Below are 14,836 nucleotides of genomic sequence, written 5' to 3'. Positions count from 1 at the left end.
TGATGCTGAGCAGATGGTGCATTCTGAGCATGTGTAGGGGGACTAAAGTTGTCCTTTTTTTTTTCACTTTTATTTTCAGCAAATTAGCTTTGCATGGTGGAAACAAATGTACTCTTTGCCATGGAAGTCAAAACCAACACTGCATTACAGCTTTTGTTGAAGTTAGATGTAGATGATGTGTTTGGCATGTTGCAGGGCTGGTATACAGCAGCAAAGACATTCCCAAAAACTGTTCTTAGGTGTGCAGCCACTGCGGAGATGCCGGGCAGGTTCAGCTCAGGTGGGCACAGGATTTCTGAACAGGTGCCCCTGTGGAGCCACCAGGCACACAGAGGACCTCAGCTCACCTGGAGATTTCGTTTGGGCAACTGAGAGCCTTTTATTGGCAACTTGCTTCCTGATCAGGGAAGTTGTAGAAGGAAGGGGACACACATTCCATGCCCTGCAGAAATGAGAGCTGCTGTCACAGTAGCAAACTCCCAGCTGACTTCTGTCACTGCTGGGCTTTTAATTAGAAAGGAGGTGCTGGTGTAAAGCAAAGCCCACCTCCCCTGAAGAAGGAGAGTGTGTGTCTGGCTGTGTTCAAAGTGCACAGGGGCTGATGGAGGCCTTGAGTTTTCAGATTATTTCCTTTGCAATAGCAGTGCTAATAGAGAAGTCAGTGTTAAAATGACCTTTTTTATGCTATAGTGTGGAGTGGCTGAGCTCCCTGCCCTGGGCTCCAGGGACAGGAGGCTGTGAGTTAAGAGTTAAAGCTGAGTTTGGACTGGGCACAAGGCAGCAGAGCTTCACTGGGGAGTGGGCAGAGCCTGGAACAGGCCCTGGAGAGGTGGTGATGCCCCAGCTCCGAGGGTGTTAAGAACACCCAGGAACAGGAATTAACAGCGGGTCAGCCCTGAGGGGGTTGCACTGCACGGGGCTGTAGGTCCCTTCCAGCTGAACTGTGCCAAACTACGAGAAGCAGAGGGAACTGAAGGCTTTTCCCATCTCCCTCTTAAAGGTGTCTCAGCAATGAGATTGTCCCAGGCCATTGCTCCAAGTCCAACAGGTAAATGGGATCTCTGACAGATGAGGCAGGACACAGGAGGGTGCTATTTATCTTTACAGAACAGGAAAAGCTACAAGGCCAGTGTTAACTGAAGAGATTTACTTTCTCTGACAAAAATGACATTATCAATGGGCAGCTTTATGGCATTTAAAACAAAATCAAAACCTTTTTTAGTAAGGATTTAAAAGCACTTTATTGATTGTTGTCCTATAAAATCATAGAAGTCTTTTAATTCCTGAAGAACTGTGTCCAACAATAGGAAAAATGAAAAATGTCTTTATAAAACATTACAGCATTTTTGGAAAAACTAGGTATGAAAAATATATACAGTGTATTAAAAAAATCTGAATAAAATTAATGCCTGGATTTATACATTCAGTTATGTGATAAACATCCACTATACAGTAAAATTTGTTAAAACAGTAGCAGTGTTTTTACTATGTTAAATAAGACTTTGTTCATTTACAGTTTCTCTCATTACTATCTTATCAGTCCACTTATAAATTAATTTGTAAGGCTGTATAACCACTGTCACACTGTCCAGGTAAGTATTTTTGTACAAAATTACTGCCTTCCTAGTGTAAATTATTAGAGCCATACATCTTTACAAACACCCAATTCACACACCACTCAAATCAGCATCCTGCAGGATAAAAACCAGCAGAGGTTTGGGGAAGGGAACAGGGAGAAAGCCTTGGTACTACAAGTTGTCCCCTCATTTCTACACTGCTGAGGCAGCAGCTGGTCCTTAAAAAGGAGGGTTTTTATCATACACACTCACACCTCTCTCCAGACACCTGCCCTGGACTCTGCTCAGCCTTGAGAGCGTTTGTTCCCAGAGCAGTGAGTGCATTCATGTTCTGGAGCACTGAGTGAAGTGCAAGACCTCAGAAACAACTGCCCCCACTTCCAGCAGTTACTCTGCAGTAAAATACCTGTGCTGAGGTGGAGCAGCAGCACCGTGCAGAGGGTGGTACCCGTTTCTGGCTTTCAGAAATCCTCTGCCCACGGCAGAAGTTGGAGCCAGTCTGGGCAGCCTCAGGGAGGCGCAGCTGCAGGGCCCTGGGCAGCTCTGGTGGTGCTCAAAGTGTGTGGAGAGGTAGCTCAGCCTTTACAGAGTCCAGCTGCTCACTCGGGTTCAGGTGCCACACGGCTGCTGGCACGAGGGGAAGGCTCCTGTAGTGCAGGCTCTGGGGCTGCAGCTCCTCAGGAGCAGGACACCCACACTGCTGCCAGCGCCGGGGCAGGGGGCCAGGCCCCTACAGAGTTCTGCTGTGCAAACAGCTTCAGATGCTCGAGAGCAGATGGAGCGAGAGCGTAAGGAGGCAGCGAGGCAGGAGCTGCAGGAGCTGCCCGAGACACGGCTGTGAGGTGCTGCTGCTCTGCTGGGGCCAGGCCTCGGGGGCAGCTGCCAGGCTCTGGTGCTGCTGGGCTGTGGCTCTGCTGTCCCTGTCCCAGCCAGGCCGATGACGTGGCTACACGTTGGTTTCCAGCCCCAGCAGGCGCCCCATGCGCTCCATGTTCTTGTCCAGGGTGGCCCTGCAGGTGATCTCCTTGGCACACTCCGAGGGGAACCAGCCCCTCTGGCCGTCCCGCAGCCGCTCCCCCTCGTGCCAGCCTGCAGGGAAGGGACAAAGTGACACCTCTGCAGCTGACCCCACCCCGGGCTGCTGGCACTGAGGTACACGCTGCATTTGCCTTCACTGGGAATCAAGTACCAGTCTAGGACAGCGTTGGCAGATGTTTTTAATCCAGCCAGACTAGGTAAAAAATAGTATGTGCAAAGTATGGCACAATTTCGCTATCTTTTTTGTCATTCAAATATAGTTTGAAGTAATGCTGCAGTACAATAATGGAGCACGAGTGACAGGATCTCTGATTTCACAGGTAATTGAGCAACAGCAAGTTAAAGAGTTTAGTCCCTCAAGTACTGGCAGTGTCCTGCATCCCTGAGCCAGCACTTGGTGCTATCAGTGCAGCTGTGGGCAGCTCTGGGCAGGAATCACAGTGATCTTGGGATACTGGATCCTGTGGCAAACCTCAGCAACCGCCCTGGGCCAGAGCTGTAGCAGGAAAGCCCAGGCCATGGCACGACACACTGGGGCTGTTTTTCTTGGATAACCCTGGCACTCACTAGAATGTCTGAGCTCCCTGGTTTTAGACAAATTCAATTTCCTATTTGTGGACACCTCCCATGCCAAAACTGGCCAGCAGCCATGTTCTACAGCTGGTTGCATCTGCTGCTTCCTTTAGAAACCTGAACCCAAATGCTCACGTTTTCCTTGGGAGCTGAACTTTTACTCACTGCAGCCCTGTGCTAATAGGAAACAAGTTTTTGTAGCTGGATCCCCCTGCAGACATGACAAATGGTTACTGACAGCAAAATCCTCACTCACCATCATTCACTTTTTGATAAACCAAAACGACATCAGCGACTTGGAGAGAGAGCTCATCAGCCTGCTTGGCTGTGTACGTTCTGATGATCTCCACCTGAGCCAGCGCTGGGGAAGGAGTGAGCCAGGCTCAGTTAAAGCAGTCCAGGGCAGGGGCTTTTGTTGCAACCCATCACCATTGATTTAAAAATCTCCACTTTACACCTTCCCCCACCAGCCCCACTGCAGGCAGTGTGCTTGCCCTGCAGAGCAGGCACGAGTCCCAGCACTTGTGACTTACTGGTCCTGTCCGTGTGGTGCCCGTCGCTGTCCTGGCCCAGCGCCGTGATCCAGCGGGCTCTGTCACTCCTGCAAAGCAGAACCCCGTGTCCCAACTCATGCCCTGGATAATGGTCAGCTCAGAGACTGCCCCTACTTCTTCCAGTGCCAGCATCTCTCCCTTCAGCACCTGTGAGTAACCCCTGTGTATCACCACCTCTGTGTATTCTCTGCCTTCTTCACAGGGTGATAGAAAGTTCTCACCTAACACTGGTACTTTTCTCCTTGGGACCCACGTGCCACAGAAGGTGGTGAAATACAGTTAAACTGTGCTGGAAATCTCTGGGTCAGAGAAAACATTTCAGTTTTACCTGCACAAAACTATTCCGAAGGCACACGCAACTCTGAACTGTCTGGCCTTGGAAATTCCTTCCCATCCTTCTCAAAAGACTATAAAAATAGGTAACTTAAAATACAGGAATTCTTTTCCGACTCTTGCTCTGATGATCAGCTAGACTGCTATTTATACTGCAAACAGCACAGAACAAATCAATAATAAGTCTGCAGAACAAAATGTCTTTTCATACAAAGCCCAGACAACTAAAAATGTCCCGCATTTTTTCCCCAATAAAATTGCATTTCCAAACAAGTCTGAATCATCTCCTGCTTTCATAATGAGATCTTTAATAGAAAGCACTGATGATCTTCAGTTCCTTTCACGGATATTCCAAACTTTGAAAGCCAACCTAAAACTATCGATTTTTCCAGGCAGGGACATGTCTGGAGCACTCCCTTTCATGTCTCTGTCCTGCCTCCAGCTTCCCCCAGAACAAATGAACTCTTTCAGTGCTGGGAGGCCGTGTGGAAGTTGATGGCAACGTCCATCCCAGGCAGGCACTGGCTGCTGCTGCTGCTTTCTAAGGCAGGACACTCCTGAGGGTGCCCGGGAGAGCAAGGAGCAGAGCTCCTCCTGCTCTGACCCTGCTCTGCTGCCACTGCTGTGCCATGCAGCCATCAGCACCAGCCCAGAGCGCCCTGGGTGTGCCTGGGACACGCCCGTGCCACGCCCTGGTGCTGTGCCCGCACAGCCCCACGGTGCCACCACCTGGCAGCACTGACCTCGGGTGAGGGACCCCGCACAGGGCTGGCCCCACACTGGAACCCGCCCGAGGCACAGCCACGCTGCTCTCTGCAGGCAGGGTCATCGAGGCCTTGCCCAGCAGTTTGAACTAACAAAGCAGAATAACCAACAGAAATAAATAAATAAACATTCACTACTTTGGGCAGGGCGGGAGGAGCTGCCCGTGGAGACAACCAGGTGAGGAAATCCCTTAGGTAGCTGCACTCACTGAGTCTCTGCTCCCAGGAGCATCTCCACCCTGTCGCCGGCGTGGTTGCTGAGCAGCAGGAGCCTGAAGAGGTGGGACGCGGCGCTGCGGCCCGAGTGGAGCATCCCGGCCGCGCTCCTGGCGGGAGAGGAGCCGGGCTCCTCCCCGGCACAGGGCAGCACCAGCAGCTGCTCCCGCAGCGAGTACTCGGTGACGTTGTAGCTCTCCTCACTGCAGGGCACGCCGGGGAGGAAGAACACACCCGTTACGCTTTAGATTCCCGCTCTGCTCGTCTGGAAGCAACCCCAGCCACAGACACATCCGACACCGCGGTAGGGACAGCTCTTCCAGCACCTCCCAGCTCCACACGGGGTAACCAACTTCTGCCAGAGGTCTGGTGTAACACAAAGCCCTAGTTCAGCTCCCAGGGGACATTTCCACCGGTGCTCTGGGAAATAAACACTGAGATGGCTTTGGGTTCTTTCTGCAGAATGACTTTGTGCACTCCCAAATGATGGGCACAGAACACGCTTCTAATGCAACCAGTCCTGCTCAGATGCTCTGAACCCCACAAAGGGCTGGTTGGGGCTTGGTTTTCTGGGGTAAGTTTGGGGATTTTGGGGGGTGTATTTTTTTTTTTTAAGAAGTCAGTTTGGTATTTTAGTCTAAATAACTCCTAAGCCAAGGGAAGAACTGGCAATCCCAGCTGGGAGTGCTGCCATCACTACATGGGAATCTTGTGTCTGAAAAAGAAGTGTGTCTATGCATTTGGGCAATGAATAATAAATGCATTTCTTATGAACTAATCAACTAGTCTGTACATGTGCACAGCTAATCATAACACCAGTTCGTACTAATTAAGCAACAGATAAACCTCTACAAACCCTTCCTACTCCTCACTTCCATCCCACAAACCCACTGGATCAGACTCCTGCTGAAGGGAATCCAAACTGATGTAAGAGCAGTCAGAGCATTTCCCACGAGCCCCCTGGGGTCAGTAGTGCACTGATTTCCCTGCTCCCTTTGCCTCATGCCCTAACCCAGCCCACAGCATCCCCACACCTGCTGGCACTGACTGCTCCCCTCAGGACACTGCATTCGTGCTTGGCAAGCATTATGTCATTTTTAACATTAAAAAAAAAAAAAAATCAGACTGTGTCTACACACAGCAGGGGCTCCAAGGACAACTGTCAGAAGAAACATTCCAAATAAAGTAGAAGCTGGACAGTAGGGAAAAGTGGACTTTTATCCCTCTTCAAAGCCTTGTACACATTGCAAATCCCCTCCTGCCCAGTCTCGGGGAGCAGCCCTGTGGCTGGAGAGCCCTCTGGCTCCCTCCTCTGCAGCACCTCCAGCAGGTCAGAGCCTCAGTTCCCCCCCAGTTCCAGCACATGGGCACGGGGCAGAGCCGGGCAGAGGCTGCTGAGCCAGGGCTGGAGATGGACTCTGGGTAAAGCCCCAAGTGCAGCCCCAGAAATGGCCATTTTTAGCACAAAGTGAGGAGAGGTCTTAGTGCAATGTTAAGAATCTCCTGAGATTCAGCTGCTCAAGGAAAACCACAGACATTCAACCCCAACTAGCAGCAAACATTTCTGTCAGCTGCTGTGGTGCCATGGCAACTCTGGGGGTGGGAGCAGGGCTCACCCCAGCTCCAGCACCATCACTGAGCTCTGGCACTTGGGCAGAGGGAGCTTCCTGCTCCTGCAATCCTGGGAAGTGTGCAGGGAAAAGGACATTCCCAATGCTTTATCCTTCCCAAACTTGTCTTTGCTAGGGCATAAAAAATCATCTTGTTGATTCGTCTGACAATTTGGGATCTTAACTGTGTTTGCCAAAAGTAAATCCTGTTTTACAAGCAGTTACTTGTTATTTGTAACCCATGGTAAAGGCTCAAATAACTCCTGAACTCATTCCACAGCCAGGATCGTGTTAAAAGTCGCTGTGATTCAAGGACTGAACACAAAAGTAATTTTATACTGGTGAAACTCTTACCTCTTCTTCTTGGTGATGATGAGGACATCATTGAAGAGGAAGAAGTACACCTGCTGCTTAGAGGTTCTTTTGGAAAAAAGTCCAGTGTCTTCTACATAAGCTGTTAATTCACCCCTTTTCACCAACCAGCGTGAAGAGGAAACCAATGGAAATGGCTGCAAGGCAAGAGAATCGCATTGTAATCCTTCCAAATTAGAGAATTTGTGAAAAACAGACAACAGAGTACAATCCATTTGGGAAAAATGCTTGAATAAACTCAAAGCTCAGAGATGACAAACACAAAGAGGTTACCAAAGTTTGAGGGACTGCATCATTGCTACAGCACACAGGTAACAGCTGCAAATACCTGGGAATCACTGGGGCACCTGTCATCAGTGCTCACTGCAAAGAGAAATGAACAGACCTGGCTGATCCCACGGGCTTTGGAACAGGCTGTGAGAGCTCCTGAGGGCACCGAGCAAAGCCTGACTTCAGGAGTGTGTCTGCAGGGTGAGAGCTGCTCCCGAGGCACGTGGGGACACCAGAGTGTCCTGGGTACCTCAGGGCAGCAGAGGTGACATCCCTGTGCCACCCGGGAAAGGGGGGCAGGGCTGTACAAAGCCTCCTGGCCCCAGGAGGTGCAGGGACAACCTCCTTCCTTCCACACCTCTGACGTGCTGCCCCTCAGCAGCAGGACGGGAAGGTTTCCATGGCCTTGCTGTTCTCCTGGGGCTCCTGCAGTGCCCCAGCTCCCTGCCAGGCTTTACTGGAAATAAAGGCTCATTAGGGATCCTACAGCTCCTCTTCATCCAGCTCGTGTGCATGGAGCAGGAGCTCCCTTTCTCCCGAGGTGAGGGCCAGCACCTGCAGCAGCTGCACCACAGCCCCAGAGGATCTGAGCTGCCTGATGTGAAGACTTGCCTTTATTAATCCAAATTATTGCCAGCTGCAGGAGACACAGAGCCCACAGGAAGCCCTTTTGTTCCTCTGGGCCAGGAAGATGGAGGGGATGTGGGACTTGTCCTGCTCACACAGACCCCTCTGAGGCTGCCCTGAGATGCTCCAGGCCACACTAATGAACACAAGAGCCTGTTTCCCCCTCATTTAAGCACCTTTCACATACTTTTCAAAAGCATCCCTTGATGCAGTTTGTCAGCTGCCTTCCCCATTCTGCATGAGTTGGCTTTTTGTATCCCTTAATCCCTGGCCAAGCCAACTGCAGCCTGCCTGTACCTGCTGAGCCAAACCCAAACCCAGCGCTGGGACTGGGACCTCTCTGCTGGAGAACAAACACTGACTCCCTAAAACAAACCCCACAACTTCTCTCCTGCAAAAGATGTAAAATTTAAGAACAAAAACTGCTGAAACTTCATTAAAAATTGAATTCCACAGCTGAGCCGTGTACACAAGCAACATGAGATTTGAGTCACTTCCCTTGGGCTCCCATGAAGCTCTCCACAGTTACATCTAACAAAATAATAAACAAATCTCCAAAACTCTGTGAGGCTGGGCAAGAACAGAAATACTTTAACTGATTTATAATGGCTATAAAACAGAATTACAGTCCCATGATGATTGGTTTACAAGCAAAAAATACTTTTAAAAGTTCTATTTGAGGATGAACAAAAAAATTCCTCTAATCTGTACTCCAAATGAGTTCATTTTCCTAATTGACTCTCTTCCAGAGGCAGCTTGGTTTTACTTTGATTTTTCCTTAATTGCCAAAGGAGCAAATCACGTGCACCGTGTCCCTGCAGCAGAAAAGGGGCTCTCAGAAGGGAAAAAATGCATTTAACCAGAGCAGGACTTCCCTGCCCTGGGGCCTGAGGGGCTGCAGGGCTGGGGCTTGGATGCACAAAAGGAAATCTCACACAAAAGCACGGAAGGACAAAGCCCCAGGGCAAGGTGGGGTCACCCAGGAGCCACCGAGAGGGATGGGCAGGGACAGAGGGACCCCGAGCCTGCAGATCCCGAGGGACTCCTGGGATCTGAGGGAACCACGGAGCAGCTCAGCCCCTCACTGGGGCTGCAGACTTGAGTCTGGTACCACCCCTCAGGAAATGCTCTGGTGTCACTTGCCCAGAACTGTTGTATTTGTTGTTGCTGTTGCTATAAGCAAATATTATTACTATGAATTTTTAGACAAAATTTGAGAATAAAAATACTTTCACAAATTGAAAATGTCTTTTTGGAGGCAGCATTTGCCCCAGCCTGACCCAGAGCATTTCAAGAGCTGTACTTTTAAAACCATGAACCAACCTCCACTCACTACATGCCTGATAATGAAAAAATCTTCTCCCAGAAGAATCCTCATTGTGTAATGGGAGCAGACATCAACCATAGAAATGGGATCGTAGCAAACACAATACAAACAATAAATGTACTTGAAGAAAATCCAATAAACCTCCCCTACCTATGACTGGCTCTGCTGCTGTTTCCTACAAAAGGCTGATTGTACAGGAAGTTCTTAATATTAACCTGTGATATCCCACCCTTGAGGGGAAGGACAAACACCCCCTGCATCCTTCCCTGGCCTGGAAGTGTTTTCCCAGGCACACCTCTCCCATCAGGTGCATAAGCAAATCTGAGCAGTGAGCAGCAGCCTTTGGCCGCTCTCCTAATGCCAAAATCTTCACAGCAGCTTTATCTTTACAGTAAAGAATACTCTACACTCAGTATTTATTCAAAATCCCTTGTGCTGTGGCAGCACCTTCTACTAAAATTAAAATACTTGACCAGAAGTTTTAATTTCTGTTGTGCCACAACAGACCACTTTGCAAGAACCACTGTTGGATATGACCGTGCTGATGAAGTTGCACTGCTCACTGTCCTGGCTGGTCAGGAACACGACCCTCATCCTACCTTGATTTTGAATTCCAGCTGGGAGTTAATGGTGTACATCATCTCCGTCCGCTCCATCTTGCGCGCGCCCTCGTTGCACAGACGCACGAGCTGCAAAGGGAGAGGGGCTGAGCAGGGCTGGGGCCCTGAGCCTGCAGCAAACTGCTGCTCCCTTGGGAAGGCACTTCTGGGGCACAGACCAGCAGGGCACAGACCCAGCAGGGGCACAGGCCAGCAGGGCACAAAGGCACTTCTGGGGCACAGACCAGCAGGGCACAGACCCAGCAGGGGCACAGACCCAGCAGGGCACAGACCCAGCAGGGGCACAGACCCAGCAGGGCACAAAGGCACTCCTGGGGCACAGACCCAGCAGGACACAGACCCAGCAGGGCACAGACCAGCAGGGCACAGACCCAGCAGGGCACAAAGGCACTTCTGGGGCACAGACCCAGCAGGGCACAGACCCAGCAGGGCACAGACCCAGCAGGGCACAAAGGCACTTCTGGGGCACAGACCCAGCAGGGGCACAGACCCAGCAGGGCACAAAGGCACTTCTGGGGCACAGACCAGCAGGGCACAGACCAGCAGGGCACAGACCCAGCAGGGGCACAGACCCAGCAGGGCACAGACCCAGCAGGGCACAGACCCAGCAGGGCACAAAGGCACTTCTGGGGCACAGACCCAGCAGGACACAGACCCAGCAGGGCACAAAGACATTTCTGGGGCACAGACCCAGCAGGGCACAGACCCCAGCAGGGCACAAAGGCACTCCTGGGGCACAGACCCAGCAGGACACAGACCAGCAGGGCACAGACCAGCAGGGCACAAAGGCACTCCTGGGGCACAGACCAGCAGGGCACAGACCCAGCAGGGCACAGACCCAGCAGGGCACAGACCAGCAGGGCACAGACCCAGCAGGGCACAGACCCAGCAGGGCACAGACCAGCAGGGCACAGACCAGCAGGGCACAAAGGCACTCCTGGGGCACAGACCCAGCAGGGCACAGACCCAGCAGGGCACAGACCCAGCAGGGCACAGACCCAGCAGGGGCACGTCCACCTCCACGTGGTGTTTGCAGGCCCACAGTGACCAGGGCTGGCCCCACGGCTGCACCGCTCCCAGCTCCCCCTCACCCCTGTGATCCCACAGTCTGTGATTCTCCAGGGGGAACAAAGGTTCAGCCCAAGCTCTGGCTGAGCAGGGCCACTGCTCTGACCCAGGCTGGTGATCAGCTCCAAACACATCCTCCTGCCAGCTGGATTAACTTCCCACACTGCTCCCCCACACAAACCCAGAATCACCACAGGATCATCCAGTTTGGGATCTTTTCCCAAGTAGGAGCCAGTCATTCTGCACAAACCCAATCCCAGTGCCTTTCCTTAAATGCAACAATGCAGAGTCCTTATGCTTCAGTGCTCTTCCTGCCTGCATTACTTATGCATGGAAAACACCCATTTTGCACTGGAAGTACACAGGAATTAACTGAGAATGTACCTTGCTGACTTCTTTCAGAGCCTGCTTGCAGTTCTCGTATTTTGCTGAATCCTTGGGGGTTTTCTGGCAAATAGTCTGAAAGAAAACATCAGTTACTTCAGAGGACCAAGCAGCACAGACTGCAACCCACAGAGATTTCACATCTTAACTGAAATCCAGGAGCTGAACCTCGGCTGTGGACTGAGATCAAGAGGGAGCACTGGTCACTTGGTCACACTAAGGAATGCCTCCCTGGAAAGTTTGGGAACAGAGTGATGCTTTGTACCTCTCAAGACAAGGTTTATGCAACCATCTCCAAACAAAAAACAACTGAAAGAGTGGGAAATAAAATGCTTGATTGGATTGCTTAGATCATTTCACCCAAAGAGGGGAAGGAGGTATAGGAGAAATAAACCCAAGAAGGGAAAGGCACCCCCAGTGACACTCTGCAGGAACACTGGATTATTATTCCATTTTTTTACCTAGAAATGTACTGCAGAGAAGAGAGAATTCAGTGTCTGTGAATGAACTAACTGTCCAGGTGATCAAATTCATCAGTGCTCAATTAAAAAAATATACAGAACAAAATTATCAGTTCTGTTTCTGGCTCCTACCAGTGCTGGAATCTGAGCCTGATCACAATCTGCACTCCTGCTGGTGCTCCAGCTCCTCACTTAGTCCTGGCACCTTAACTGAAATCCCCCAGCTCCTGGTGTGAATTCTGCCTGACAAACACTGCCTGGCACTTCCATCACTCTCTCTGAGTCCCTGCACAGGGAGGGAGAGCTCAGTGGCACTCACACACAGCTCCCTTGGGAACGGAGTCCATCCTTCAGGTTCCCAAGAGTATTCCCTGCCTAAGGGCCCTCACCCATCCTACAGGACAGCAGGTCTTGTTTTTCAGCTGCAGGGTTCATTTCTATCCTAGCACTGCATACAATTCCTGTGCTGGTTCCTGCTGAGTTTCAGAACCATTTTGACCCTTTACTGTACAATTTTCCTACTAGAACATCCAAGTATTTAACTTGTGAATGGGGAGCAGGAGGGCCCAGTCCCAGTCAGCAAACAAATGCAGCAGGAATCCATAATCCACAGCCCAGGAGTGGCGAAAGGGAGAAGGCACGAAGAGACTGGAGAGAACCAGAACTGAGCATGAGAGAATGTTAACACTGTGAGAACAAGCAGCAAGGAGAGAGGGAAGCAGGTGCTCTCACATCCATCAGTAAGGGGAGACGAGTGACTCTCTGCATGGGGAGGATGAGGAAGGAGATCATGGGCAAGTTCCGGCAATCCTCGTGGGCCTCGATCCGGGACAGCACCTCCTTAAACGCTGGGTTTGTGGCTCTGGGGGGAGAGAGGATGCAAGAATTCAACGGGATGTTTCACCAAACCATTTTACATTTTAAATAAACCATTATTTTATAAAAAGGAAGCGTGATTTGCAGGAGTCAGACCACGCCAGCCTTCAGCTTTATTCCCTCAGATCCGCCAGCCCCAGCACCGACATTAAACCTCAGGAGCTGCCACCCCTGAGTGCCAGGGCAGACCCAGGTGTGCCCACAGGGCCTCTGTCGCCCTGCTGGGCCCGCGGGAGCCCTGCCCTGCTCACAGCAGTCTCTGCAGGGTGCGCTGCTGGTACACCTCGTTGCTGCAGTACTTCACGTAGGGGTCGAAGGAGGAGCCCGCGTGCCTCGCCACGATGTCGCTGATGTCGTCGATGAAAATGTTGTTCTGGTGCCTTGCCTCGAGTTCTTCAAAGAACCTGGGGGGGTGAAACCAACTGCTCACTTCTACATGCAAACAGCATCTTCCTCTCACAGCACTCCCCTGACACAACCCACTCACCAACCGATGCCAGCTGGGCTGGCTGGTGACAGGGCGAGGCCATCCCTCCTTTGGCAGGGCAGGGAGGGCAGTGCTGGCAGGACACAGGCCCAGGACACAGGACTGGGACACAGGACTGGGACACAGGCCCAGGACACAGGCCCAGGACACGGGCCCGGGGCTGCTGCTGGCCCCTGGCAGCCCAGCAGCAGCCCTGGCACAGGCACTTCCCACTCTCCCACTGCCACAACCCAACAGCATCACTGAGCTGGTCAGACCAGAATTTCCAGAAACGGGGTTGGAAAAGAAATGAAACTACTCCATACACACATTAACACATTTCCTCTTGCAATTAAAGGCAGCACAGCACCAGAAGTGCTCAGTGGAGTACAGCTACGTGTGGCTGTCGAGCCAAGGACAAAGCCACGTGGTGGTGGAGCAGGACAGGCTTCACATCCTGCAGTCCTCCACTGGAACCAAACACAGACTGGAAACACTGAAAATGGGCACAGAACCCGAAATCCTGAGCTGGCTCTTCCCCAGCCATGCTTGTTCTGACAATTTCCCTGTTGTCTGTCTCTGTCCCACTGCTTTCTGCACTCCCAGCGTTCCCAAAGCACAAGCCTTGATCTCCATGATGCTCACTGGAAATCCCCCACTGGCTGGGGTGGAACAGCTCACAGATCAGCTCTGCACATCACCCCTCACACATGAGAAGCTGTCCTGGCTGCAGCCTTTGTACATCAGCATTCACTGCAAGAATCCTCAGCTCCCTGGAGTAAACAAGTTCATAAAAGAATTCTCATACAGCACAGAAAACGTTAAGGAAATACTCAGAACACATGAGCTCACATTAAGCTCTAATATTTTGAAATCTGCTTTTTTTAAATTTCAGCCCTTTATTCAATTTTTTTATCACTAACAGTGGCTCTTGAAATCTGCCACCTTTTTCAAGTGATGCTCTCCAGTTTGCTTTATGAACACACCTCAAACCTGCGAGAGCAGCAGAACAGGGTGAACAGCAGCTGATGGTGTGCAGCAGCAGGGCTGAACTAAATCAAGGCACTCTCCAGGTGTTCTTACGAGCAGCTGCTGCACTGAGTGGCTGCCAGGCTCTCCCTGGGTCAGCCAGAGCCACGACAATCAGTGGATTTTGGTCTGGTTTTGGGTTTTGTTTTTGTGAAGCTCTGACACAGTAACTGCAGAGGGACTGGCTGATAAGCAGGGCTGCTTATCACTGCAAGAGCTGAGCAGGATTTGTTACAGCCCTGCCACTGCTGCAGGCACAGCCCTCAGCACCTTCTGTCCCCCACGCAGCCCCTCCAAGGCACAGCACATCCTGAGCAGTCACAGACCTGTCCTGTGCTGTGCATCTGGGTTTAGTGCCAGCACCAGCCCCAAGGGACACACAAATAATAAAATTACAGAAAAAAGAGCTGGTAAGTATGGAGTCTGCAGTGTCTCAGGAGGCACGGCAGAGCCCCATCCCACACTGGGATTTGTTTCTCTCTGCTCAGACATGTTTATGGCTGGGAGAAGCTCCCACTGTTGCCAATTCCCTTTGCTCAGGACATGAGGAAATCCAGCATTTCCTGCTGTGTTATGGCACACTGACAAGGTGTTGGACCCTGCTGGGCACAACTTCCACCTTTAGAATTTATCTGGTGCTTCATCAGTGACATCATCAGAGACAGTCACTG

General features: G+C 51.3%; 1 protein-coding gene across 1 annotated transcript in view; it reads right to left on the bottom strand.

The window, feature by feature from the left end:
• Positions 1-1,240: 1,240 nt before the first annotated feature.
• Positions 1,241-14,836, bottom strand: part of ARHGEF26 (Rho guanine nucleotide exchange factor 26) — a 28,643-nt gene continuing 15,047 nt past the window's right edge. The window contains exons 6-14 of the mRNA XM_053986408.1: positions 12,922-13,074; positions 12,527-12,656; positions 11,334-11,408; positions 9,861-9,950; positions 7,020-7,174; positions 5,049-5,258; positions 3,722-3,789; positions 3,445-3,549; positions 1,241-2,666 (exon numbers count right to left, since the gene is read on the bottom strand). Coding sequence (XP_053842383.1) covers positions 2,524-2,666; positions 3,445-3,549; positions 3,722-3,789; positions 5,049-5,258; positions 7,020-7,174; positions 9,861-9,950; positions 11,334-11,408; positions 12,527-12,656; positions 12,922-13,074 — 1,129 coding nt within the window. The 3' untranslated portion in view covers positions 1,241-2,523. The remainder of the gene's footprint in view (positions 2,667-3,444; positions 3,550-3,721; positions 3,790-5,048; positions 5,259-7,019; positions 7,175-9,860; positions 9,951-11,333; positions 11,409-12,526; positions 12,657-12,921; positions 13,075-14,836) is intronic.

The sequence above is a fragment of the Vidua macroura genome, chromosome 10 (genome assembly GCF_024509145.1).
Source record: "Vidua macroura isolate BioBank_ID:100142 chromosome 10, ASM2450914v1, whole genome shotgun sequence".
NCBI lineage: Eukaryota > Metazoa > Chordata > Aves > Passeriformes > Viduidae > Vidua > Vidua macroura.
This window is presented reverse-complemented; position numbering and strand designations above follow the sequence as displayed.